This window comes from Ochotona princeps, chromosome 11, assembly GCF_030435755.1.
Source record: "Ochotona princeps isolate mOchPri1 chromosome 11, mOchPri1.hap1, whole genome shotgun sequence".
Taxonomy (NCBI): Eukaryota; Metazoa; Chordata; class Mammalia; order Lagomorpha; family Ochotonidae; genus Ochotona; species Ochotona princeps.
In genome coordinates, this window is record NC_080842.1 from 49,432,689 (window position 1) to 49,460,650 (window position 27,962).

At 43.2% G+C, this 27,962-nt stretch overlaps 2 protein-coding genes across 2 annotated transcripts in view; one reads left to right on the plus strand and one right to left on the minus strand.

Annotated features, from left to right (window-relative positions):
* The window catches only part of SMIM14 (small integral membrane protein 14), a 58,748-nt gene extending 36,440 nt beyond the window's left edge, over positions 1-22,308 (plus strand). The window contains exons 3-5 of the mRNA XM_058670185.1: positions 4,717-4,765; positions 18,053-18,195; positions 21,587-22,308. Coding sequence (XP_058526168.1) covers positions 4,717-4,765; positions 18,053-18,195; positions 21,587-21,619 — 225 coding nt within the window. The 3' untranslated portion in view covers positions 21,620-22,308. The remainder of the gene's footprint in view (positions 1-4,716; positions 4,766-18,052; positions 18,196-21,586) is intronic.
* On the minus strand, positions 2,395-3,357 carry LOC105942600 (NADH dehydrogenase [ubiquinone] 1 alpha subcomplex subunit 5-like). The gene has a single exon (XM_036496875.2). It carries the CDS (start codon positions 2,993-2,995, stop codon positions 2,621-2,623), a length of 375 nt encoding a protein of 124 aa, XP_036352768.2. The 5' UTR covers positions 2,996-3,357; the 3' UTR covers positions 2,395-2,620.
* Positions 22,309-27,962: the final 5,654 nt, after the last annotated feature.

The window sequence follows — 27,962 nt, forward strand, 5'->3', positions numbered from 1 at the left end:
AACTAGTCATTTATAGACATCACTGAGCTGTAGCAAGTCAGACCTCAAGCCAAGGGCAGCACTTTTGTGCAAAGAACTGATGAATCTGTTGATCATTTAGGTCTCAACTACTGACTTCAGAATATACTGTATTGTTGCTGAAGAGTAAACATGAAAATCAAGTGGGAAGATTACTTTTACTCTTTATTTGATATTTAGGTGGTTAAGTAATTCTTGCCTGATCTAAGAGCCTTTTTATCCAACAGCTGTCTTTTTGTTTTATGCCCTCTACAATGCTGCATGGAGTTGGGTATGTAATTGGGACACAGACATGTGCACACACACAAGGGCATACTCAAAGTGTATGGAAAGTGGCACAAATGATGGTTTACTGTGCAAAAAAATATAAGTTTTTATCTATTCATTTTTCATAAATTCTTGAAAACCCCTCATTGTACATGCATATGCACACAACACAGGATCTTGAGAAAGTTTGTACGAGATAGATATACGCTGTCTTTTAAGTCCATTTTCCACAAACTTCTTGAAGTACCCCGTTACCATGTTTGTGAAATGTAAGGACATTGCTTGGGAGAAGGGAGCTGGCAAATGGAGAGAATGGGGGATTTATCTTACAATATGTCTATTTTGTATTTCATAATTCTTGTTGTATATATATTACTTATTGTAAAACATGTAAAATGTAAGCGAAATATTATATTTGCAGAGTAAGAGGTTTGCTGGGTCTATTTTATGACCACAGTGTCTTAATAGTGTTTTTTTCCTGATATCTTTAAAATGTGTAATCTAGTATTGGTCCCTTTCCTATTTAAAAGGAGTTAATATATACAGCATGCTTATGCATTATTTAAGATCTGCTTTCTCATTCAAATAGGACTGCTTTGAGTGGTGTATTCTTACCAGAGTGAAATTGAGCATCTTAGAGAATAATTTCCAAAATGATTTGTTGAGATATGAATCCCAACAATTCTCAATGAGGTGACAGTTTTCATGTCGCAGGCCTAATAGCTAATATGTCTTGGGTGTTTTTTACAAGTCACATGTCCTTACTAACTTGTACACTGAGAACAGCCCTCCCCTGGCCCTGCCTTGTATCCAAATGCCAGCCACGGGAATGAATGCTTAGATCGTAACACTACCCCATTTTAGCCAAGTTAGAGAACCTGTGCAAGGTCTCGAAAGTCTAGACCATTGCAGGATACACTTGAAATCTAGGTCAGTCCTGTGGCACCGTGTCTGGCCAGATCCGCCCTATTGCTCTGTGTCTGATAGTGCTGCCCCAAGAGCCTCAGGAACCAGCTTGGCTTTAATGGAGCTAGGCAATGCAGTTAATAATGAAACAGATTTCAGAAGTTGTGTGCTCATTTTCCTTATTTGAAAATTTGTGAGATTTTCAATTTTTAAAGATTTTTGAGAAGCACCAGAAGATATATAGTATATGTCATTCATAAGAGAACATCCTGTGTTACACACAGCCTATTTTTTTTTCTCCCTCTCCTTTGTTTAAACATTTATTTATTTGAAAGACAGAGAGAGAGGGAGAGAGAGAGTTTGATCCTGCATCTGCTGCCTCCCTCCCCCAAATGGCTAGGCTGAATTCAGGAGGTTCATTCAGGGCTCCCACGCAGGGACACAGCGCTTGGGCTGTTCTTCGCTGTTTTCCCAGGCATATTAACAGGTAGCTGGATCAGAAGTGAAAACAACCAGGACACAAATGGAAACCTTTATGGTGTTGTAAGCTACGGCTTTACCAGCTACACTAGTTACAGGCCTTGTCTCTATAAATTTTCTTTTAGGGGTTGACACCGTAGTCAACGGGTTAATTCTCCACCCTGTGGTGCCAGCATCCTGTGTGGTTGCAGGTTCATGTCCTGGCTGCTCCGCTTCTGATCCAGCTCCCTGCTTATGGCCTGCAAAGGCAACACCTGGGAAGGCAGCAGCAGATGAGCCAAGTCCTCAGTTCCCTGCACCTGTGTGGGAAACCTGGCTGAAGTTCCTGCCCCCACTTTCAGACCAGCTTAGCTCTGGCCACTGCAGCCACTTGGGGAAGCAGAAGGGAGGTGAATCAGCTGAGGGAAGACCTTCTCTCTGCAAATCTAGCTTTGAAAATAAAACAAATAAATCTTTTTTTTTTCAGGTTAACCACATAAAATTTTATTGCCAACTATTTTTGCTTTTTTTCTCACAACTAAACATATTCATTTTTATTACTTCCTCCTAACAAAAGACCTGGAAATTTGTTTAGACAATAATAGCTAAGTACATTTCCTTCTTAAACTCTTCTGGGAAATAATAAGAATTATTATGCATTGAAGATACTTGGCATTAGGATTATGGCTCCTGTTCTGCAGACTCACTGGAATTTTTCCAGTTAATTTTCAAATCTCCCCACAACCTTTTTTGGTCAAAGAAATGCTGTGTTTGAAATAATCAGGGTGATACTTTATAAATCAAAAACTGAGCCACACGACTCTATCACCATGATAACTGATTTTACCAAGCGTCCTACATACATCTTCTATCAGTTTTCTACATTTGTACATACCTACAAAATGTCAGTAGTAAGGAAACATTTTAAAATAATAGCACATTTAGTTACATTCATTTCCCATCAACCTATTTATATTGGCCATTTCCACTGGCTGGCAGGAGGTCCTTCCACTAATGGCTCCCGTGTTTTCCACTGCATCATTTTTCTTGCCAGACTTAGTTCATTTTCAGCTTGAAGAATCACCGCTTCTATTTGGCCACCCTGAAGTTTATCTTCTAATTTTTTAACATCTAATTTCATTTTCACCATATTCAGCTCCTCATTTATAATCTGCTGCCTATATTTTTTGTATGCTGCAGTTTTAGGCATCTGTTGAAAAACATCCAGAATCTTTGCATACAATATTCTTAGCCTCTCGTGCAGATTGTTGTAAACAGCCAAGCCCACAAAACCAGTGGGCTGTGGAAACACAAAACGGTTCACACTGCTTGGAGGGGTTGCCATTGCCCGCCAAACTCCCAGGCTAGCTCTTAGGGGTGTCCCTTGCCTCTGAGCAGAGCCCCGCTGCAGCCTGCAGACCCCAGCCTCCAGCCACCCCCCCCCAACCCCCCGGACACAGGCCACCAGCAGGACCCCATGCCAGCAGTGCAAATCCTAAAACAAATACATCTTTAAAAACAAATTTTCTTTTAAATTTATGATGCCATTGGTAAAGCTGTTGTTCGGAATGCTCACTTCCCATTTCAGAGCACTGGTTCAAGTCCTGGCTACTCTAGTACCAATCCAACTTGTTAATGTGCCTGGGAAAGCAGCAGATGATGCTCAAGCACTCTTGAGTCCCTGCTGCCCATGGGGAAACCTGACTCCTGATTTTGGTCTGGCCCAGCCCTGGCTGTTGCAGACATTTAGGCAGTGAACCACAGGTGGTATTGCTCTCTCTCTGTTTCTCCCTGTGGCTGTCTATCACTCTGCAGAATTACAGAGAGGAGAGACACAGAGAAAGATCTTCTGTCCTCTGGTTCACTTCCAAATGGCCACAACAGCCAGGGTTGGCCCAAACCAAAGCCAAGAGTCTGAAGCTTTTCCTGGGTCTCCCGCATGGTGCAGGGTCCAAAGGCTTCAGGCCATCTTTGGCTGTTTTCCCAGGCCAAAAGCAGTGAGCTGAATAGAAAGTAGAGCAACCAAAACACAAACCAGTGCCCATATGGGATGCCAGTGCTTGGAGGGGAAAGGATTAACCAGCTGAGCCAATGTGCTGGCTCCTAAACAAAGGCTCACCTGAGGCTGGTGTGATGGCTTAATTGGCTACTCCTCTGCCTGTGAATGCTGGCATCCCATATGGGTACCAGTCTGTGTCCCGGCTGCTCCACTTCCCATTCTGCTTCCTGCTTATGGTCTGAGAAAGCAGTGGATAAAAGCTTAAGTCCTTGGGACCCTGCACCCACATTGGGGACCTAAGGGAGGCTCTGGGATCTTGGCTTCAGCTCAGTTCAGCTTCAGCCATTGTGTCCATTTGGAGAGTGAACCTGAAGATGGAAGATCTCTGTATCTCTCCTCTCTGTAAATCTGCCTCTCCAATAAAAATAAATAAATCCTTTTAAAAAGTTGATCACCAGACTCTAAAATTTTATAAAAATAAAGATATTGAAACCTTTGAGTTTCTACCTCTGTTGGGATTTTCTCTACTTTGTTACTCCTTCTTCCCCTCGTGATGACTTCTGTTGGTTCCTGGTATCTATAACCACGGTTTCTTTATGCATATTTTAGGTTGAGGAACTCTTCCTCCCTTTCAGAGGTGAACTTTATATGTAGAATCTCTTTTTGTCTACTTTCAATTTTTCATGAGAAGAATATCTCATTAATCAAAGTTTTCATTTCTAGTAATTCTGCAATTTAGCACTTTTCCGTGGGAAGTCTAATTACATATGGCTACAAGAATTTCTGTCACCAGTGATTGTTTTAAAAATCTTATTTAAATAGATGTACTTGTTTTAAAAATCTTACTTAAATAGATTGTACCACTTAACAGTGTATTTGAAAAATACTTTGCATAGGGAAAAAAAATCTCCCTCAGCTGGATAGCCACTAGTGTCTTGTGTTTGTAGTTAACTTTGAAGGTATGATACTCTGATAGCATCCGTCAAAAAACAAAACATGGCCTTTGTCACTAGTTGTCATCCTGCAGTTGTGTCTCCCAGGTAACTGTACTTTCTTCCTCGTTACAGCTGCGGCAGTCCCAGTCCTACTGCACAGATACCGAGTGTCTCCAGGAATGTAAGTACTGCTGGGAGCAGCAACAGCTGGCACGGGGGCAGAATAGAGGCCGTGGGACTGTATCTGTCCGAAATGATGCTGACAGCTCGCTCTTTGAGATGGTTTTCAGTGGTTATTTGCAATTTATATGTGTGTGTGTGTGTGTGTGTGTTTTTAAATTATGTATGTTTATTGCAAAGTCAGATATAGAGAAGAGGAGAGAGAGAGAAAAAGATCTTCCGTCCAATGATTCACTAGCCAAGTGAGCGCAACAGCCGGAGCTGTGCTGATCTGAAGCCAGGAGCCAGCAACTTCCTCCAGGTCTCCCACACAGGTGCAGGGTCCCAAGGTTTTGGGCTGTCTTCTACTGCTTTCCCAGGCCACAGACAGGGAGCTGGATGGGAAGCAAGGTCTCTGGGACTAAACCGGTGCCCATATGGGATCCCGGCACAAAGAAGCCAAGGACTTTAGCCACTAGGCTACCATGCTGGACCCAACTTACATAAAGTTTTGTGTATTTTTTTCTTTGAAAGTCAGGGTTAAAGAGAGAAGGGAGAGAGAGAGATCGATCTTCCTTCTGCTGGCTCGCGTTTCAAATGGCCACAAGTCAGAACTGAACTGATTCAATCTGAAGCCTGGAGCCAGGCGCGTCCTCCAGGTCTCCAATGTGGGTTCAGAAGCCCAAGGACTCAGGCAATTCTCTGTTGCTTTCCCAGGCCACTGGCAGGGATCTGGATGGGAAGTGAAATAGCCAGGCCATGAACTGGTGCCCATGTGGAGTGCCAGGACTGTAAAAGGAGATTTACCCTGTTGAGCCACTGTGCCAGCTCCATATGTATGTGTTTATTTGGAAGACAGTTTATAGAGGAAGAGATATCCTCAATTCATTGGTTCACTCCTCAAGTGGCTGCCAGAGCTGGAGCTGGGCTAGTCCGAAAGCAGGAGCTTGCAGGTCTCCCATATAGGTATAGCAGCCCACACACTTGGCCTATCCTCTGCTGCTTTTCCGAGGCCATTACCATGGAGCTGGATTGGAAGTGGAACAGCCGGAACTCAAACCAGCATCCGTATGAATTGCCTGTGTCGCAAGCTGCAGCTTTACCTGCCACATCACAACTCTGGCCCCGAACTAAATTTTCATTTTTTAATTTGAAAAATAATTTTTTCCTTCTTAAGATTAAACCTTTATCACATTGAATAAAATTATAAAGTCATAGATGGAAGTCAAAAAGTAGAGGAAGAAAATCCAGAATGTTAAAAAGATAAATGTTGACAGCTTTGTATATTCCTTCCAGGGCTTTTGCTTGATGAATTAGCATTTGACAGGGCATTTGGAGCTAGTAGAAGTAGAACATGAAGGCAGCCAGAACAGTTCCCTTACCCATTGCCTAGTGTCTGATTGGCTGGCTTGGGACTTTGTGCGTGAGGGCCAGAGAAGCCTTTGCAAGGCTTGGGTGCCTGGGAGGTTCACTGCTCATACCCATGAGGATGTGGGTGGGGCTGGCGTGCTGCTCCATGTGGTGACGGTAAGAGGAAGGATGAGACCAAGAGGGAACCTGCACAGTAAATCTTGTGGGACCATTTAGAACACTCTAAAGTAGCCTGAAGAATACTGCAAGGGACTCCTCAGCCAGCACGGTAAAGCCAATCTTGTGCTATGAGATCGTGAGAAAGAAAGTCTATGACAAGGTGAAGCAATGTGGAAATGCTATCACTGTTGTTTTCTACTACTATATTATAAGCATATTAATACATATCTTAAAACTATTTGTTCACGGAGACTGGCGGAGTGGCATTGCTGGCTCATCCTCTGCCTGTGGCACTGACAACACCACTTCGAGTCCCAGCTGCTCCACTTCCGATCCAGCTCCCTGCTTATAGCCTGGGAAAGCAGCAAAGGATGGCCTAAGACCTTGGCCCTCCGAAGCATGTGTGAGACCGAGAGGAAGCCCCTGGCTTCAGTTGGCCCTGCCCTGGCCATTGCAACCATTTGGAGAGGGGACCAACAGAGAGAAGATCTCTCTTTGGTCCCCTTCCTTTTCTCTGTAACGCTTTCAAAGAAAATAAATAAATCCTTAAAATTTAAAAAAAAGGATAAAAGCAAAACAAATTTTCTGGCATTTAGCCAAGCATACTGGATATACCAAAGTTTAAATAATTCATTTTTTAAAAATTTCATGATATTGGTTTCTTTTTTCATATTACAGACAATGTTTGAGCAAAAATCCTTTGAATTTAGATGTTCAGGAGGTAAAATGCTTTTTTCCCTACCCTATCATACCTCTTAGCTGGAACACCTTTTACAAAGCACAGATTGAGCCCGGCACAATAGCCTAGCGGCTCAAGTCCTCACCTCGAATGCTCCGGGATCCCATATAGGCGCCAGTTCTAATCCCAGTGGCCCCGCTTTCCATCCAGCTCCCTGCTTGTGGCCTGGAAAAGTAGTCAAGGACTGCCGAAGGACTTGGGACCCTGCATCCGCATGGGAGACCTGGAAGAGGCTCCTGGCTTTAGATCGACGCAGCTCCAGCCGTTGTGGCTGCTTGAGGAGTGAATTATCAAGACAGATGGAAGATCTTCCTCTCTGTCTCTCCTCTCTCTGTATATCTGACTTTGCAATAAAAATAAATTAAAATCTTAAAAAACAGATTAATGAGAGGAAAAACTAAGCAAGTTATTAGCAAATGGAGTACATGCAACATGGAAGAAACCTCAAAAAGTAATTCAGAGTAGTGGCTTCAAACTCTGGCTCATATATCTTCAACAAAGAACGGTGAATTTTGGAAAAAAGAACAAAGAAAAGAGGTTTCCAACTTCTGCTACAGATGGTTTGTCCTCTCACAGTTCAGGTGCTGGAAGCTTGGTCCTTCCCCAGTCTAACCCCGCACTGATAGGTGGTGACTGTGTAGGAGGTGTGGCCTAATGGAAAATGACTAGGTCCTGAGCATCACTCTTGGAAGAGATTAAGACCTGCTTTGTAGGAATGGGTGAGGTCCGGGTTCTGGATTAGTTCTGTAACAGTGAGTTAGAAACTATCCCCAGTTGCATTTATGAATAGACTCCTTGCTTATATTTGACATCTTGAGGCTAAGGTCTGATTTAGTGTGTATATGAAACTAAAACCAAGCCACAGTAATGTAGCATTGTGAAGGGGCTTATCACATTATTTACGATTATTTTATTTTATAAACTTGGTGTCTCATTAAATTTTGTAAGTATGACAACTTAGGGAAAGTAGGAGCTAGGCTAAGGCCTAGCCCAGAGCAGCAACTTTGTCAGACTGCAGATGCTGCCGGGAAATGGCACCCGTGTCTGCAGAAGGGAAGCAGCAGCAGTGCAGACACAGCGGGACGCGCCTGCTGGCTCCTGCACTCTGTGTTGCCCTCCGTTGCTTCCCCCGGGCTTCCATCAGTCCACACTGTGTAGCTCAAGTACGTGCCTCGGCAGGTAAAGCTGAAAGCTGCTTTGCTGGTTGAGATGGTCCTATATGTGTGACATCTGTGACTGTGCCAGCCTCTCCTGTAAATCAAATATACACTCCTCCTGCTGTGGGTGAAAGGCCACTTCCTCCCTTGGAGGAGAAAGAATGAACTCCAGCTTGGCAATCTGCTGAGTCATGTTGGCAGCTGGTTTTTCCTGCCCAGTTCCTTTAGCTATTGGTGTAGAAATCCCTTCTGAGCACCACAGCTTGAATTGGCTTAAGCTGTGTTTTCTCTAGGAATACTTTTCTGTATATTCTCCAGTGTGTAGCTCCCCTCATGTTTAGATCAATATATTACAATTCAGTTTTTTAATAGGTTATTTTTTAAAATTAAGTAATGCATGGTTTAGGACTGTAGGAATATGAGACTTCATAATAGCTAAAATAAGCCTTGAATAAATACATGTTCTACTCTCCAGTAGTGGTTTGCATTTTTAAACTGTTCCTTTTGTTCTTTTTCTGCCTTTTTAATCCCTATGCTTCTATTTTGAATGCTTTGTTGTTTTCAAATTCTGTTTTTCCTATGAAAAGAATCATTTATTTATTTAATCATAGAACCAACTGTTAGATTTAAAGTTGTTAAAAACACAGACCAAACAATAAATGGAGAAATATTTATAGAATCTACTTGGGCTTTTGCATTTGGGAATGGATCTGGTTTTTATTATTAAAATATTATTTTTGTTCTTTTTGAGTGATTGCTGAAGGCACCTGGTGTTTATTCTGTTTGCTAATTCCCTCCCATTTTTATGTTACTTGCTGTTCTCATTTGGACAAGCATTGCTGCTTACGTGTGTGGTATCTGTGATTGCTATGCCAGCTGTCAGTCACTTCTCCTAAGGGTAAAATTTGGGGTAGCAGTTTGGCAACTCCTGGTTGAGATTGTCTGCATCCCATGATCAAGTACTTGGGTTTGATTCCTGCCTCTAGTTCGTTATAACTCAAAAGGCAAAACAACAGAGAAAAAGGAACGGAGAGAGAGAGAGAGAGAGAGAGATGTCTGCTAGCCCCTGGCTTCGTTCCCAGGTGACTTCAGCAGTCTGATCTGAGCCAGGCCAAAGCCAGGAGCCAGGAACTACACTGTAGTCTCCCACATGAGTGGCAGAGACCTAAATATTTGGGCCATCATGCATTACTTTTCCAGACACATTAGGGAGATGGATTGGTAGCAGAGCAAAAGAACTCAGACTAATGGGCTCAGTGCAATGGCTCAATTGGCTAATCCTCCACTTCAAGCACCAGGATGCTATGTGGACACCATTTCATGGCTGCTCCACTTTCCTAGCAAGCTCCCTGCTTGTGGCCTGAGAAGACAGTAGAGTATAGCCCAAAGCCTTGGGACCCTGCACCCACATGGGAGACTGGCAGGATGCTCCAGGCTCTAGATCAGCTCAGCTCCAGCTTTTACAGCCACTTGGTGAGTGAACCAGTAAATGGAAAATCTTTCTCTCTAAATCTGCCTTTCCTGTGTGTTGATGCTAGCATTGCAGGTAGCAGCTTAACCTCTTGCACCACAACCACAGCGTCTGGCTCCTGCTCCTGACTCTAGCTTCCTGCCAGTGCAGCGGGAGACAGTGGTGGTCAGATTCTAGCCATTCATGTGGGGAAGCTGGAATGTGTTCTGATCTTCCAGCTTTGATCTGGCCCAACTCCAGCCATTGCAGGCATCAGGAAGTGAATTAGCAGTTGGGAGCTCTTTGTGTTTCTCTGCTGTTTACATTTCTAATACTTTTAGCTTCTGCTTCTTAATAAAGTGAGAATCATAAGAATTTATTTGTAACCTGTAACAATTTAATTTCATGAATGCTTCTCAAATATGAATTTAGCTCTTACTTGGCTTCTTTGTCCCAGTTCCAGGCACTCAAGTATTTTCTATCCTCTTTTTGGTGCCTGGTCTGTCCCTCTTACCTCTTAACCTTAGAATGTTCCAGAACAACTCCTGGACCACTTCCCTTTCTCCATGACTTCCCTTGGTGATCTCATCTGGTCTCATGGCTCATTATGTGTCTGCTGATGACTGTTTTCTGGCATCCCCAGTGTCTTACAGATGTTTGAAATTCAGCATCTCCTATTTGTGCTCTTTGAGTGTCCCCCCAGCTAATCCCTCTTGTGTTCTTTGCTGTAATAGTTAAGGGCGGCTCCCCACTTCCCAGAGTCCTCGCCGACCCGTCCTTTCCGGACACTCTGCAGCCGCCTGTTGGCCGTCACTGCCTCCAGCATGCAAGGACACTGCAGAAAATTCATGGGAAAATGGAATTAAAAGTTAAAATTATTTCTGTGAGGAAAAAAAAATCAAAATTCACACATATTTTTAAAGATTAATTTTACTCATTTGAAAAGTTACAGGGAAAAAGGTACACAGACACACACATATATACATATATATAATCCATGTGCTGGTTCACTCTAGATGGCTAGGCTAAACTGGAACCAGGTGCTTCATCCAAGTGTCCCACATGGGTGGTAGGGGACCAAGTACTTGGATCTTTAGCTGATTTTCCCAACCCATGAGCAGAGGGCTGAACCAGAAGGGAACAACCAGGACTCAAACTCGTGCCCTCGTGGGATGCCTGTGTTGTTGGGCAGTAGTATTTCTGGCTACACCACAATGCTGGCTCTCAGATGTAGTTTTTAATCAGTTTTCCCATGAATGTTTTGAAGACTGCACATATGCACGAATTTCAAAATTAGTCATTTACTGCCTCATTTTTGTGCAAAACGCTTCAGAGGTTTTCTGTATAATGCTTAATAGAAGCCAACACCGTTCTGTCCTGGAAAGCCTACGTGATCTGGCTCTTGTTACTCATATGATTTAGTTTTTTAAATATCTCATCCCACCCTTCACTCCCTGTTCGCAGCACTCCAGCTCTGTTGCCCTTCGCAGTCATGGCTGCTCCTCCCCCAGGACCTGCTTCCTGGAGTGTCCTTTCAGATGGCCTCACAGCACTGTGCTTTGTTGGCATCTTTACTCCAGTGTCACCTGCTCAGAGAGACCTCCCTGTCTGGACGTTGTGGGTTAGCTGTTGAGGTACCTCTTGAGGTACCCATATCCCATACCGGCATGCCCTGGATTGAGCCCTGGATCTGCTTCTAGTTCCTGCTTCTTGCTAATGCACACCCTCAGGCAGCGGATGGTCCCTGCCACCCCTGTAGGAGGCCTGGGTTGATTTCTTGGCTCCCAGTTTTGGCAGGCATTTGGAGTGTGGATGCAAGTGAAGGGTCTCTGTCTAATCCTGTGTCTTTGAAGTATAGGCCCTTGGAATGCCCACATACCACGAGAGAGCCAGGTTTGAGACCTGGCTCCCCTACTTCTGAGCTAGGTTCCTGCTGATGTGCTGAGGAGGCAGCATATTATGCTCCGGTCTTCGGACTAGAACACAGGAACTCTGATAATGGAATGCAGGCATTTTAATTGACATTTTTATCAACTCGGCTAAAGGCTTGCTCGGAACTGCTATTCTGTTTCTACTACCCCACCACCCCTGCTAGAAACCTATGTACGACTATAGTAATAATCCATTGGGATTCACGCTGCTCGGAGACCTTCCCTCCTTTCTCCCTCACCTTCCTGGTGTCCATGAGAGTTAACAGCTTCGCTGTGAATATTCCACTAGACAGCTTATTTCTAATACCTCTGCCATGGATTCTGCATACGCTTCCTTATAACTGAAGACTTTATGGTAGAGAATGTTGCATTTTGATATACAAAGTCCCTCTATGTTTTTATATCTTTTCAGACCAACAGTGCAAAAAACTTCTTTTTTTTTTATGATTCATTTGTTTTTGTTGGAAAGGCAGATATACAGAGGGGAGGAGAGACAGAGAGGAAGATCTTCCACAATGGCTGGAGCTGAGCCAATCCAAAGCCAGGAGCCAGAAGCTTCTTCTGGATCTGACACACGACGCGGGTGCAGGGTCCCAAGGCTTTGGACCGTCCTCGACTGCTTTCCCAGGCCACAAGCAGGGAGCTGGATGGGAAGCAGGGCAGCCAGGATAGGAACCGGCGCCCATATGGGATCCCAGCACATTCAAGGCGAGGACTGTAACTGCTACACTATCGTGCTGAGCCCAAAAGTACTTCTTTTTATATATATATATAACTTCTTTATATATATATATATATATATATATATAACATTATATATATATATAAATAATGTTTACATTTTATTGTTATTATTGTTATTATCATTTTATGATACAGTTCCATAGGCTCCTGGCATTTCCCTTATCCCCTCCCCAATTCCCTCTCCCCCACCTAGTTCCTCTATGTCATTACTAAAATATAGTTCTTCATATGTCCATCATTGCGGGCATGGACACTGGCAGAGAGTCCAGCATCCTATTGTCAAGATATAGTGAACAGTTTCATTGTAAGTCCATCTTTGTCAGGAAGTAGAAATGCATACTACATTGTATCCTCACATCTGGATGTTAGTCTCCATTTTACAGTTCCAAAATTACTTCTTAAAGCAAGGGGATTTCTATTTAGGGAACAGATTTTGTGTCTCCCATGTGATTGCACTGCTTAATATTTAGAAGCCAAATTGTCACAATAAAAACTGACTTCAGACTACTGCTGCTATTTAGATTTATTTTTTATTGCAAAGTCCGATATACAGAGAGGAGGAGATACAGAGAGGAAGATCTTCCGTCCGATGATTCACTCCCCAAGCGACCACAACGGCCGAAGCCCAGAGCCTCTTCGAGGTCTCCCACATGGGTGCAGGGTCCTAAAGGTTTGGGTCATCCTCAGCTGCTTTCCCAGGCCACAAGCAGGGAGCTGGTTGGAAAGTGGGACTGCCGGGACATGAACCGGCTCCCATATGAATCCCGGTGTGAGTAAGGTGAAGACTTTAGCCACTAGGCTACCATACTAGGCCCCAATTCTTTTAAAAATTTTTGTTTTTTTAGAAAGGCAGTTACAGACAGGAAAGACAGAAAGAGATGGCCTCCATCTTCTGATTCACTCCCCAAATGGCTGAAATGGCAGAAACTGTGCCAGTCCAAAGTCAGGAGCCCGGACTTTTCCCAGGTCTCCCATGAAGGTGCAGGGTCCCAAGGACTTGGGCTGTTGTCAGCTGCTTAACCACAATACCTCTGCTTCTCCCATTCTTTTTACTCATTTTTCTTCACCTACCCTGTTTTTTCTGTTTAAAATAAAATTTCTGGGGAGGGGGCAGGGAAATCCCAGACCCTATGGAATTGTGCCATTAAAAAAAATGTTGAGGGCATGGCACCATGGCCTAGCAGCTAAAGTCCTCGCCTTGAATGTGCCCTGATCCCATATGGACGCTGGTTCTAATCCTGACAGCCCCACTTCCCATCCAGCTTCCTGCCTGTGGCCTGGGAAGGCAGTGGAGGACAGCCCGAAGCTTTGGGACCCTGCACCCGTGTGGGAGACCCGGAAGAGGCTCCTGGCTCTTGGCTTTGGATCGGCTCAGATGGAAGATCTTGGGGAGTGAATCATTGGACGGAAGATCTTCCTCTCTGTCTTTCTTCTTCTCTGTATTTCTGACTTTTCAGTCAAAATAAATAAATTTTACCAAAAAAAAAAAGACACAATGGAGGCACATAGATTGTATAACTAAGAGCTGGTGCAGTCATACAGCTAGATGATGGTCTGAAATGTTTGAAAGTTGACTATCTGGAACCCAGCATTGTGGCATAGTGGATAAAGCCACACCTGTGATATCAGCATCACATTTGGGTACCAGTTCAACAGCTGGCTGCTTCACTTCCAATATAGCTCCCTGCTAACAGGCCTGGAAATCAGTGGAGGATGGCCCAAGTACTTAGGCCCCTGCTCCTGTGTGGGAGACCCAGAAGAAATTCTTGGCTTCTGCCTGGCCCAACTCCAGCCATTGTAGTCATTTAACGATGAACCAGCTTTTGGAAGAAATGTCTTTCACTCTCTATATATAACTCTGACCTTCAAAATAACTAAATGTTAAAAAATAATCAAATTGTAAAGTTGCCGATCTGAGTAGGAAAAACATAAATCATTTCTTCATTCCAGAAGTAATGCACTAGTCCAGAGAAGGCAGTGATTAGCAGAATTGAGCAGTATAGGTGAATCAGTGGAACTTAGTTGCAATAGCCTACCAGGCAGGGGAGACCCTGAGTATCCTCAGGGAAGCAGAGTTGTGTAACTGGCATGGCTACCAAACAAACTAGCTTTGAACTATTGCAACAGGTTGCTTCAGAAAGCTTGTGAAAAATCCTGGTGGTTCCTGACTGCATGCTTCAGCTGCTCAAGTTGTCTGAGGCACAGGGCCTTAGAGTGTGATGTGGGTAACATCACAGGCGCTTCTGCTGCACAGCTAGGCCAGGAACCATTGGCTAACAAAGGAAGAAGGGTTGGGCCTGGCGTAGTAGACTAGTGGCTAAAGTCCTTGCATTGTATATGTCAGAATCCCATATGGGCACTGGTTCATATACTGGCTGCTGCACTTCCCATCTCTTGGAGGGCCCATTTCTCAGGCCCTCTGCTTGTGGCCTGAGAAAGCAGTCGAGGACAACCCAAAGCCTTGGGACCCTGCACACACGTGGGAGACCCGGAAGAGGTGCCAGGCTTCGGTCAGGGTAGTTCCGGCCATTCTGGTCCCTTGGGAAGTGAATCATCAGATGGAAGATCTTCTCTGTCTCTCCTCGTATATTTGTCTTTGCAAGAAAAATAAATAAATATTTAGAAGAAAACGAAGAAGAAGGAATAAGTGTGGGGGTAACCAGAACAGAGTATGTGTTTTCTTAGAAGTAGTCAGAGATAAGATTCGAAGTTTGGGGCCGAGTCAGAGGAGGAAAGGCCAGACTGATGGCTCCAGGCTGAAGCAGTAGGCAGTGGAGAGTGCGTCACTGGATTGGCTGATCTTCAGGGATGTGTGTGAAACAGATTCTTCTGGCTCTGATCTGCAGGAAGTAAAGGCTACAACAGGAAACAAGCCAGGAGACATTGTTGGGGAATGAGGAGTCATACTATCACCATGGGTGTCTTGAAAAAGGATTTTTTTTTTCAGCTTTGCTGTGTCTGTTAATACAAACTTGCAATCTGAGGTTGGACTCATAATCTTACTTAAAATCATATTAAAAAATAAGGAATTCACTCTCCAAATTTTATAATGTAAGAATTGGCCTTGGAGTTAGACTTCATTAAGTAATCTAAATTTACCTAACCAGTTTTACACTTACAATAAATCTTTTTGAAACTGTGTCTTCTGTTTTTACCTTCCCCATGACTAATACTTTTAGGAGTATTGTCTCACTGTGCAATATTGTCTGAGATTATGACACAGCCAAAGGTTAAGAGAAGAGACTCTGAAATGAGACTACCTTTATTTAAGCTACACTTTTGCTACATATAAGCTATATGATGTTGGCATTACATTTCCCAATTGCCTCATGGCCAAAGCAAAGGCATGATAGCACCTACCATAAAGTAATATTGTCAAAAGAGCTAAGAGAAGTGGTGTGCATTTGCTGAGCAGTGTAGATGGCCATGGCCCACGTCAGAGTGTCTGAGCCTGCACCCTAGCTGTGCCCCTGCCTCCAGCCTCCTGGACACACAGGCTGAGAGGCAGCAGTGTTGACTCCAACAGTTGTGTTCCTGCCTCCATCTGAAAGACCTGAACTGAGTTCCCAGCTCTAGCATCCAGCCGTGCCCTGACCCTCATAGGTGCTGGGGAAGCAAACATTGGATCTCTTTCTCTCAAGCTAATTTATATATATTGTAATCTCACAAGTAAAATGTAAAAGATTCATAGGGATAAAGCCTGATTTAAAGTAATCACTCAACTCTTGGGCCCGGCGTGGTGGCCTAGTGGTTAAAGTCCTCACCTTGAACATACTGGGATCCCTTATGGGTGCCGGTTCTAATCCTGGCAGCCCTGCTTCCCATCCAGCTCCCTGCCTGTGGCCTGGGAAAACAGTCGAGGACAGCCCGAAGCTTTGGGACCCTGCACCCGCATGGGAGACCCAGAAGAGGCTCCTGGCTCCTGGCTTCAGATTGGCTCAGCTTCAGCCATTGTGGCAGCTTGGGGAGTGAACCATTGGATGGAAGACCTTCCTCTCTGTCTCTCTTTTTCTCTGTATATCCACTTTCCCAATAAAAATAAATAAATCTTTTAAAAAGATCATTCTTTACTATTATTCAGTAATAAAGTAATAGTATTTGCTTTCAAGAAATCATCACTCTGTGGGAGGCAAGAGCCGGTTAAAGAGGGCCACTAAGAGGCCGCTGCAGAAGACCACCCGAGAGGTGCTGGTAGCTTGGGGGAGTGAGAGCACAGAGCGATACGTGGATGCATTGGAGTGTAGGAGAGAGAACCAAAGGTGTTTACCTTCAGTTCCTGATGTGGGCAGTGGACAACTAGAGATTCACCTTGGTTGGCTAATTGCAAGCTAAAATTTCTGTATTTTTTACAAAGATAATCTTTCATTCTTAAAATCTTTGTTTTTAAACAAGCAATAACTGGGCCTGGGACAGGCTAAATCAGCAACCAGATATCCATCCAGATTGTCCATGTGGGTTGCAGGAACCCAGGTACTTGAGCCGTCATCTGCTGCCTCCCAGAGTGCACACTAGCGGGAAGCTGGATTGGAAGTGGAGCTGGAACTTGGTCCTAAGCACTGCCCTGTGGACTGTGGCTGTCCCTAACAGCTGGTTAACACACTGTGCCATAATACCCACCCCAAACTTCTGCATATTTTAAAAGATTTATTTATTTTTATTGGAAATATACAGAGAAGAAGATACAGAAAGATCTTTTGTCTGCTGATTCATTCTCTAAGTGGCCATGACAGCCAGAACTAAGCTAAGCTGAAGCCAGGAGCCAGGAACTTCCTCTAGGTCTCCCAAGTGGGCGCATGATCCCAAGGCTTTGGGCCGTCCTCGACTGCTTTCCCAGGCCACAAGCAGGGAGCTGGATGGGAAATGGAACAGCCTGTTACTCCCACTTGGGGAGTCCTTGGGCCCAGCCCCACATGGGAGACCTCAATGTCATTTTGGGTCTGGCTTACCCTAACCATTGCCCTGGCAGTTGCAACTATTTGGAAAGTGTAGCAGATGATGGAAGATCTCCTTCTCTACCTCTGTCTCTGTCATTCTGCCTTAAAAAAATTATTTATTTTACTTCTGAGAGAGAGAGCTTCCCTCCACTGGTTCACTGCCCATGTGGCTGCAACAACCAGAATTGGGCTGGTCTAAAGCTGGGAGCCGTGAGCTTCCCACATGGGTGCAGGGTCCCGAGGCTGTAGGCCATCCCCTTCTGCTGTTCCAGCCACAAGCATGGAGCTGCATCAGAAGGAGAGCTGCTGGGACTGAAATGAGCCCATACAGGAAGCCAGCGCTGCATATGAAGGACTAGCTTACAGCACCACCATGCCGGCCCTATTCTGCCTTTTAAACATTTTTTTATGTATATATAAAGTAGTAATTTATATAGTGGGCAAGCTAGATATTGCCTTTTCCTTGGGTAGGTGACATTTGTTGAGTGTTTATGGTATATATAAGTCTTCATTTTGTATCAGATTCTCAGAGGTTTCTGTTACCTCAGAAATATTAAGAACTACTACGTTAGTTTAAATCTTCATTTATTAGAATTTGATTTATGACTATTGAACAACAGTGACTATGTACATGTCCTCAGTGGAGGAAAAGAAATTGAAGATGCTTTACTTCAAAATTATACTTCTAAATTATTAATACAATTTTTATTATGAATGCAGTTTTTGACACTGGTACTTTAAACATGAGAACTGGTTTTTGCATTTAGCTGTGTTCTGATCCTGTTTGAGTATGTGTTACCACTAGGCTTTGTGTTTGTCCTTAGTGCCAGGACCTGCTGGTGAGAATGGCATCAGTGTCACGATGATCTTGATGGCCTGGGTGCTAATTGCAGTGATCTTGTTCTTACTGCGACCTCCTAATCTAAGAGGATCCAACCTACTTGGAAAGCCAACCAGTCCTCACAATGTAAGTGTCGTGCATTATAAATCCTTCCTGAGGGGGGGCATGTCTGTGGTTGGGGAAGGGCAAGTTTGAGATGAAATACTGTTAACAAAAGGATCGCCTAGCTTGTGGAGTAAGTCTTCCTATGGAACCCTAGTACATCTTGCTTCCCTAGATGGATTCATTTTTGTGGAGTTGAGCATAGAAAGCAGCATAAACCAGTGGCTCAAAAATAATTTTGAAGTGAATTCCAATCGTAACTCACATGAGAAATACCCAAAATGATCCCTCTGATAACCCACACGACGCGGCTCACCACTTGCCCTGCATCGCCTGGTTCTAGCCAGCTTCCAGTGGATGCCTTGCCTCTTGCGCTTCCAGCCCCTTACACCTTCCTAGCCCCAGGTCCAGCATTTCAGCCACTGCCATCCTAGCTAGCAGATACAGTAGAGACACAGAGCCTGTATGTCTAAATCCTCTCCTGTTTCCCTCAATCCCATTTTCCAGTTTTGTATCACCATATGTCATCTGAGCTGGTAAATCCCTCGGCTGATACATCTTGACAGTCATGATTACAATTACTTTTAGAACCTTCTAAACGCAAAGTATGATAGGTGTCCCAACAGGGAGTTTTCTGTACTATCGTTCATGGAACAGAGGTTCTGTTAACTTCCATTTTTTTTTCTATTTGATTTGAAAATTTTTTTTATTTATTTTTATTACGAAGTCAGATATACAGAGAGAAGGAGAGACAGAGAGGAAGATCCTCCGTCTGATGATTCACTCCCCAAGTGACCGCAACGGCCGGTGCTGTGCCAATCTGAAGCCAGGAGCCAGGAGCCTCTTCCGAGTCTCCCACACGGGTGCAGGGTCCTAAAGCTTTGGGCCCATCCTCGACTGCTTTCCCAGGCCACAGACAGGGAGCTGGATGGGAAGCAGGGCTGCCGGAATTAGAACCTGCACCCATATGAGATCCCAGCACATTCAAGGTGAGGACTTTAGCCACTAGGCCACGCTGCCAGGCCGTTGATTTGAAAATTTTAAAAATTTCCATGCATATGTTAACTAGCTGAATGAAGCCATTCTACAATGTATACACATTTCAAAATAGCATGTTGTACATTGTAAATTTGTGTAATTTTTACTCATCCATCTAAACAAATAAATGTTAAAAAGTAAGAACACGTAAGAGCAAATGTTGTAGCATTTAGGATGCCACTTGGAGGATCCTGCTGTGGACCAGTAGGTTAAACCTCCTAAGATGCCAGCATCCCATGTTGATGTTCCAGTTAGAGTTCACTTCCTGGCTGCTCTACTTCCAGTCGAGCTCCCTGCTAGTGCACCTGGGAAGCCAGTAGAAGATGACTTGGTACTTGGAAATTGGCTACCGCTGTGGGAGGCCAGGATGGAGTTCCTGGCTCCTGCCTTTGTCCCAGCCCTGTCCTAACCGTTGTGGCCATTTGGGAAGTAAACCAATAGATGGAAGATCAGTTTCTCTTTCTCCTGCTTCATCCCCCTCCCTCTGCCTTTCAAGAAGAATCGTGCTTTAAATGCCACTTGGGATGCCTGTATCTCCTGTCTGAGAGCCTGGGTTAAATCCCTGGCTCTGCTTTAATTCTACCTTGCTGCTAGTGCACACTCTGGGAGTCAGAGCAAGCTGTCGGGTGCTGCTGCCGCTCCCGCTCGGGAGACCCACACTGAGTTCCCAGCTTCAAGCCTTGTTCCCTTCCTACTGTTGAGGGCGTTTGTGGATTAAACAAATGACTCATGGATAGGAGCTCATTCTTCTCTCCCTTCCCCTCTCCCACTCTCTCTCCTTTCTTCTCTTGTTCCCTCCTCTCCCCGCTCTTCTCTCCATTCCTCCTCTCTCAGATGAGCTATGTAACTGCATCCCTTACCAGGTATCTGAGCTCAGTAACTGCCTCCTGCTCCTGACCCAGCTTCCTGCTCATGTGTTACCACGGAAGGCAGCAGTGATGGCTCAGGTCATTGGGTTCCTGCCACCCACACAGGAGACCTAGATTGAATTCCCTGCTTCTGGCTTCTGCCTAGGTGGGCACTTAGGGAGTACACAGCAGATAGGAACACTGTGTCTCAAATGAATGTGGGTTGTTTTTTGTTTTTTTTTTTTCTCAAGAGACAGACATGAAAGGTTTCACTCCCTAGAACTTAGCTCACTGTAAGCTAGAGGTTCTAAAAATGGTAATTCCACTGCCCCAGGAATACATAAGAAAAATGTACGTAGTGTAGTTCCACACAGACATAATGATTACCCTTAACTATGGCCTCATACAGCATATACATCAAACCTTCCTGGACATTCCAAAATTTAGGATCTTTTACTTATAGTTCAGGTGCTTTCTATTGTGACAAAATCCTATTCAAACTGATTTGAAAAAGTGGTGTTATCAGCTTATAATGAACAAATCCAGAGTTAGTGTATAGAAAACTCCACAGTGGATGCACTAAGGATAGATGGACTTGGGAAAGATTTTCTCAATCCTGGTGCAACAAATCTAACATCTTAGAACTATCAAAACTACTCAACTAACACCCTCAGAATGTCCTTCCCTGCATTGGTGTCTCTAAGGCACCATCAAATGTCTGTCCCCATCCCTGGGTGCTGATGTGTTTTGACAGCAAGGAGCAGCCCCTCCTTCCCTCTGTCCTGTGGACACTGCAGAGAGAAAAAAAAAGTGAAACGTTTATCTACCCACCTTCCTCTACACATTGACTTTCCCCCACCCTAATCAGAGGCCCACATGTGTATGCATTCCTCTCAATTATGTAATAAAACTTAAAAACCTTTAATAAAAAAAGATTTACATAAAGTCCATCAAAATTGTTTTAGGACTGCATAAAATCATTGGCTTAGTTTTGAGCAAATTGGTGTGTTTGTCATTTTTAGTATTCCTTTCCATATATGTGAACTATGTCTATTTCGGTCGTTTTTAAAGTCTTCAATAAAAGTTTAGGCTTTTTTTGATTAAGAAACAATAACAACAGGCAGTTCCACAGAACTTTCAGAGACCCGATTTGCTTTTGCTCTCAGCTTTCTAGCAGGGTGGGCCAGAAGCCAGTGGAGCCACCCTGTGCCTCATGGCTGACATTCTGTGTTAACAAACCAAAGTCCTTGGCTTCACTGTGAATGAATTAGCTGCACTCAACCAATAGCACGCAGGATGAAACTACCTTTCTTGCTTTGTCAGTCAGCCCTGCAGCTGACAGGGAGCGTCCTGTCACCATTGGGCCAGTCCCTGTCTTCCAAACCACAGGGAAGAATGAGGGGTGAGAGGGTGCAAAGTCCGAACAAGCATAGCGTCTGGGATGGGAGATTGGGAAGCTCATATATGTTAGAGCGATTGCGCTGGGATTTAAGAATTCTGCTAAATAACTTATTTATTTTTAATACCAGGGACAAGATCCACCAGCTCCTCCTGTGGATTAACTTTGTGATACGGGAAGTGAAAACAGCTAACACCTTGCACGACCAGATGAACCAAGATGACCAGAGTACTCTTAACCCCATTAGAACTGTTTTTCCTTTTGCATCTGCAGTATGGGATGGTATTGTTTTCATGAGCTTCTGAAATTTCACCTGCAAACTTATTTTTGCTTCCTGTATTATCACCATTCCTATCGACAGTATATTTGAGTAAATGATTATATTAAAGAGTTACATGGGGCTTTTTGGTTGTCCTAAACTTAAAACATTCCATTCGTTCTGTTGGTAACTGTGATAATAATTTGTCCTGATTTATGGCCTGATTGAAGGAAATTTGAGTTATCTGCATTTAAATATTTTAAATAATTTTCATAGGTTTTTAATTTTTCATAGGTATTTATAAAGTTATTTGGGGTTATCTGGGGCTGTATGAAAAGGAATTAGAACTACATTGTATTTCCATTTAACTTGCTAGTTTATTTGTGGGTGATTGTTTTCTCCAGTATTTGGGATTGTGGTAGCTCTTGAAATATTTTACAAATTTCAGCTAAAATCTATATCACCCATTAGAACTCGCATATGTGGCTATAGTAGGAGAAGGAAAGAAGTCAAATGGTTGTTTATTGGTTTTCTCCCCCATTAAATAAGTGTCTAATGTTAAGAAAACTTTAAATAAACATGATTGATCAGTATGGTGGGTGACTTACAGTCCATTGTGTGACTTTCGGAAGCCACAGTACACTAGTCTTACAGGAGTCACAGAAGGAGGAAAAAAATGTCATTCTTTCTACCTTTGCTGGGTATAATAATTTATGGTATAATTTATTTTTAAAATGAGTGCCTCTCAGGAAGCTGCTTTTTGTCCTAACACATGTTAAATGAAATGACCTTCAATTTGTATTGGGGACTGGTAGGTTATTAACATTTGAATGCCTCTTTTGTTTCCAGAAGAAAATTTTTGTGTCATGTTATCCCTCCAACTTAGAAACATTTTTAATGAAATATTACTTTATTCCAAGGAAAAACATGGACAATGAGGATCAATCAAGGGTGTTTTTCCCCCCCCCTCTTATCTCATTCCTGTTTGATGATGGTGTGGCCTTGGGTGGGAAGGGGCATTAATAGAAGTGAAATTTTGCAGTGTGTGTGAGAGAGAAGTAAAAGGTTGCATTGTCTTGCTCAGTTTGACAGAAAAGCAAACACAAGTGGCGTTTTAAAATACCTGTGTGACCCGTGTGGCTATGAAACTTTTTTCCTTGCACTTGATTTCAGATGACTTACAGGGGCTGGAAGACACTTTAATATTAATGTAAGGTTTCCTCATGTGCACTCCCCCTGACCTCAGTCCAGCAATTCATTGTTTAGCTTCAAGAAATTATCTGGGTGACTTGAGCAAACCTCTCTACATCGCTGTAGTATGTAATACTCTGAAACAATCATGTGACTCTTTCCCCCTCATTGTTAGTACATTCTGACCATTTCATTACATGATCCAACACAGACTGTGTGCATCCTCCTTGTGATCTTGGCTTTGTGCTCTACTTGTGGAGATAATATAAGCAACTCTGAGTTGTGCTAATAGAGTGTGACCTGATACAGGTAAGTTAAATCCTAGACAGATGAATACCACAGTTTTTTTCCCCTTACTGGGGGCTGCTAGAAGTCTTCCCAGCTCTGTTGCTGGTGAAGTAGTTCAAACAGAAAGGGCTGGAATAGTTAAGTCAAATGTCAGGGCAAAATCCCCCTACCCTTGGTGTTTTTGCCCTTGCCCCTTGGGTTTTAAAGGCTTGCCCAAGTGTCCTAACAGTGTATTCTTGATCGTATTAGAAAAGCAGTTTCTGGCAGAGAAGTCACTGAATCTCTGACTGCTGAGCAATGGAGAATTAGACAAAACATGGATACAGAGTATCTAGTATTAGAGACCTAAAAATGTAGATTTTTATTCATAGCTCTTCATTTCTATCACATGCATTTAATTGACATTACATCTAAATATAATAGCCTTTTCCAATATGAACCATCTATTTAGATAGTACTAAAATGTTTAGTCTTGCTGTTTTTGCTAATGAAGTTTCTCTGCATTCTCGAAAAGGACAGTGTGCTGCAGCTAAAGAACTCTTGTGAACCTAACTAGTCATTGATACCGTAATGCCTACAGCTGCTACATGCGGCCTTTTCATGGAGCACATTCTTAAATAATTACTTGGCTTATAAACATTCATCTGAACTATGGCTATACTTTTAAAATATATGTGGTAATAAGATAAACCCGACATTTTTATCACGTTTTGCTCTTTTAACAATTCACAAATGCCAATAGGGTTTATTTTATACTCACTTATTATCCTTTTATGTAAAATAATGGTCTTTTCTCTCCATATGGAAGAGGTGAACAGTGAAACTGTGTATAGTAAAAGATTGTATGTATCCATCCAAGCACTATCAGACCGGCAGCAAGTCACATTGTGTTCCTAGCAGGGATTTTCCAGAGCAGCTGTTGGCATGGCTATTCCGTCGCTACTTTCGGTATCATTGTGAGATGATAGTGTCTTTGGATTACTGATAGCCTAAATTTGTGAAGGAATCTTAAAAATCTGTCACTTGATGTGCTTAAATTTGACCAGATCAGTTTAAGACACAGAGCAGCAGTTTAAAGAAAGGAAAATGAAGACAGTTTACAGCTAATGGATTAAATTGTGTTGGCAATAAGAGGGTTTTGGCCTTTTTATAATATTTCTAAATGAAAAATCATGTTTTTGTTATGTCTGATGATTCCTTTGTCAAAAGCAAAAGTGGTCATGTGATAGACTGAAATGTTAATTACTGTTTTTAGATGTTGAAAATCCTGTCTGTGCCATCCGAGGTTTATTGTTAAGCTTTTAATGAGCACTTGGATTGGGGTAAAGGGCTTGTACTATGCACTTTTTATTAATGAATAAATAGAAAATGTTAGTAACACTTGCTGTTTTCTGTTTGGCTTTTGTGGGAAGAGGAAAGTATCTTTTACTTAGTAAATAATTTTACCATCCTGTATTAAACATTCTTTGTGAAATATCACTCATGAAAACTAAATATAAATATAGTATAAATATTATATAAGAAGATGCTGAATTGTAAGGAAAATGTTTATATGACAGACTGGTATTCAGAAGAAGAGATTCTGAGAATCCCTAGGATATTAGATAATTAGATTGAAATTATGGTTCTTCTTTTTTTTCCTTCTCTTCCTCTTCTTCTGCCTCTTTTTCTTGGTGTTTATTTTACTGTATTTCATAGAGCAACACAAAGAGATATCTTCTATCTGCTGGTTCACTCCCTAAATGCTCACAACAGCCAGGGCTGGGCCAGGCTGAAGCCAGGAGCTTAAAACTCAATCCAGGTCTCCAGGTGGGACACAGGGACCAAAGTACTTTAGCACATGTTAGCAGGAAGCTGGAATTGGAACGGGAGCTGGAACTCAGCCCAGGTACTTTGCTAGACCTCTCCCAGAGCATTTACTGCTCCGTGATCTTACTAACCTTCCACACTGTCTTGATGTTTGATGGTTTTGAATTGCTTTGTTTCTGTTAGTTTTCAAGAACTGAGCAGCATTAAAGAGCAGATACCACACAGCAGGAACCTGCCATGCAGCCGTGTCAGAGGGAGCCGTGCTTTATACAGGAAAGTCATCATAGACCCTGCATGGAGCACAGCTTTCAGTGATACAAGGTTAGTATGTGAACATTACGCTTCGGTAGTCTGCATGTCTCAGAGGTGATTCCTTGGGCCTGGTGCAGTGGCTCAATTGGCTAATCCCCTGCAAACGCCAATATCACAGTGGGAGCTGGTTCATGTCCTGGCTGCTCTACTTCTCAGCCAACTCACTTCTTGTGGCCTGTGAAGGTAGTGAATGATGGCCCAATGCCTTGAGACTCTGAACCTGCATGGGAGACCTGGAAGAAGCTCCTGGCTTCTCAGCTCAGCTCAGCTCAGCTCAGTTCTGGTTGTTGAGGCTGCTTGCGATTGAACCATTGGATCTTTCTCTGTGTAAATCTGCCTTTCTAATAAAAAATTTTTTTAAAAAAATTTAAACAATAAAGGTGATTCCTTAAAAATAGTCTAGCCAGGACAGTTTATAAGATACAGGACTAATGGGCCTCACGCGGTAGTGTAGTAGTTAAAGTCCTCGCCTTGATTGTGAAAGGATCCCATATGGGCGCCGGTTCTAATCCCGGCAGCCCAGCTTCCCATCCAGCTCCCTGCTTGTGGCCTGGGAAAGCAGTCGAGGGCAGCCCAAAGCCTTGGGACCCTGCACCCGTGTGGGAGACCTGGAGGAAGTTCCTGGCTCCTGGCTTCAGATTGGCTCAGCTCCAGCAGTTGTGGCTGCTTGGGGAGTGAACCATCAGACGGAAGACCTTCCTCTCTATCTATCCTCCTCTCTGTATATCTGCCTTTCCAATAAAAAGAAAAAATAAATCTTAAAAAAAAAAGATACAGGACCAATACAGATCTGATACCCGAGCCTGTATCCCTACACAAATGGGTTAAGATTTATGTCCTTGGGCGTGGTGTGGTAGCCTAGAGGCTAAAGTCCTCACCCAGTACTCCCAGGATCCCATATAGATGCTGGTTCTAATTCTGGGAGCCTTTCTTCCCATCCAGCTCCCTGCTTGTGGCCTGGTAAAGCATTCAAGTACAGCCCGAAACCTTGGGACTCTGAACCCATGTAGGAGACCCGGAAGAGGCTCTGGGCTCCTGGCTTTTGATCAGTTCAGTTGTGGCCATTTGAGGAGTAAATCAACAGACAGAAGATCTTCCTCTCTGTTTCTCCTCCTCTCTATATATCTGACTTTCCTATACATATATATATATATATATATGTCCTTACAAAATGTGTTCATTTTTTTTTCTCACAGCTCTGTTTATTCTGTTCTGTCTCACATTCCACCACTACCAGCAGCCTTCCTTCTTCCCAGTTCCACTAGCAGTTGCCTGTTGGAAGCTAATGGTCTCAAACTTTGAGCATGGTTCTGTCAGTGAAAGCTAAATCAGAACTATCAAACTTAAGGAAATCCTGGGCTAAATCAAGTAATATTAAACACCATAGGGTGGATGTGGTAGTGTTATATATTAAGCTCCTTTGGATACCCACATCTATATCCAGAGCTCACTTAAGGCCTGGCTTCTGCTTCTCGCCAAACTTCTTGGGAATGCGTTCCTGGAAGGCAACAAATGAAGACTCAAGTACTTGGCTCCTTGCCATCCACACAGGAGATCTGGATGGGGTTCTATGCTCCTGTATTTGACCTGCCAACCTTTTTACTATTAAGGGCATTAGAGAAGTGAACCAGAAGATGGAAGATACTGTCATTCATTCATTCATATTCATATTCTCTCTCTCTTCCCCCCCTTACCTTTCAAGTATGTTGAAGTAAGTAAATAAATGACTTTTTTTTTAAATTGGAAAAGTAGATTTACAGAGAGAAGAGAGTCAGAAAGATCTATGTGCTGGTTCACTCCCCAAGTAGCTACAACATCCAGAGCTGAGTCGATCTGAACCTAGGAGCCAGGAGCTTCTTCTAGGTGTCCCACACGGGTGTGGGTTCCTAGGCCTTGGGCTGTCTTCTACTGCTTTTCCAGGCCTCAAACAGGGAGCTGGGTCAGAAGTGCAGCAGCTGGGATATGAGATAGGGCCCATGTGGGATCCTGGCACATGCAAGGTGAGGATTCAGCTACTGAGCCATTGCACCAAGCCTGTGAGTCAACATTTTTTACAAATCACAATGTTTCCATTATAGAATGGATAAGACTTAAGATTTTTTTTCCTCTATAACATTCAAAGAATGTTTTCTTACATCACAATATCAAGAAAGCATAGTAACACAAATAGGTGTCCACTGGCAGCAATTATAGTTCAATTCCTTGTGCCCTTTTGTAATGGTTGGTGATTTGTAATCTCTGACTTTAAGCATTAAGGATATTCAAAGAGGTTTCTGGTTGAAGACAGCTGGCTGGTGACGGGCATGCTGTAATTTTCCTGACACTCATGCCCCGGCATAATGACTCAGAGTCCCAACACTTCATCCAATCTCAAGCTTCTTTTCACTTCAGCAATCTTATCAATACAAATTAAAAATAGTATTGTCTGTAGTGTTTAGTCTTAAGGAGATAAAGTTCTATATATAGCTGGCTTTGTGTAATCTAGCCTTCCTTTTTAAGGCTAACAATCCAAGATTTTAGGTTTTCTAATGACTCAAAAATATGTATTTGTTTGAGAGGCACAGAGACAGGGAGAGACAAAAATCTCTCATCCAGTGGTTTGCTCCTCAAATTCCCAGAGTGAACCGAGGAACCCAGAATTCCAACA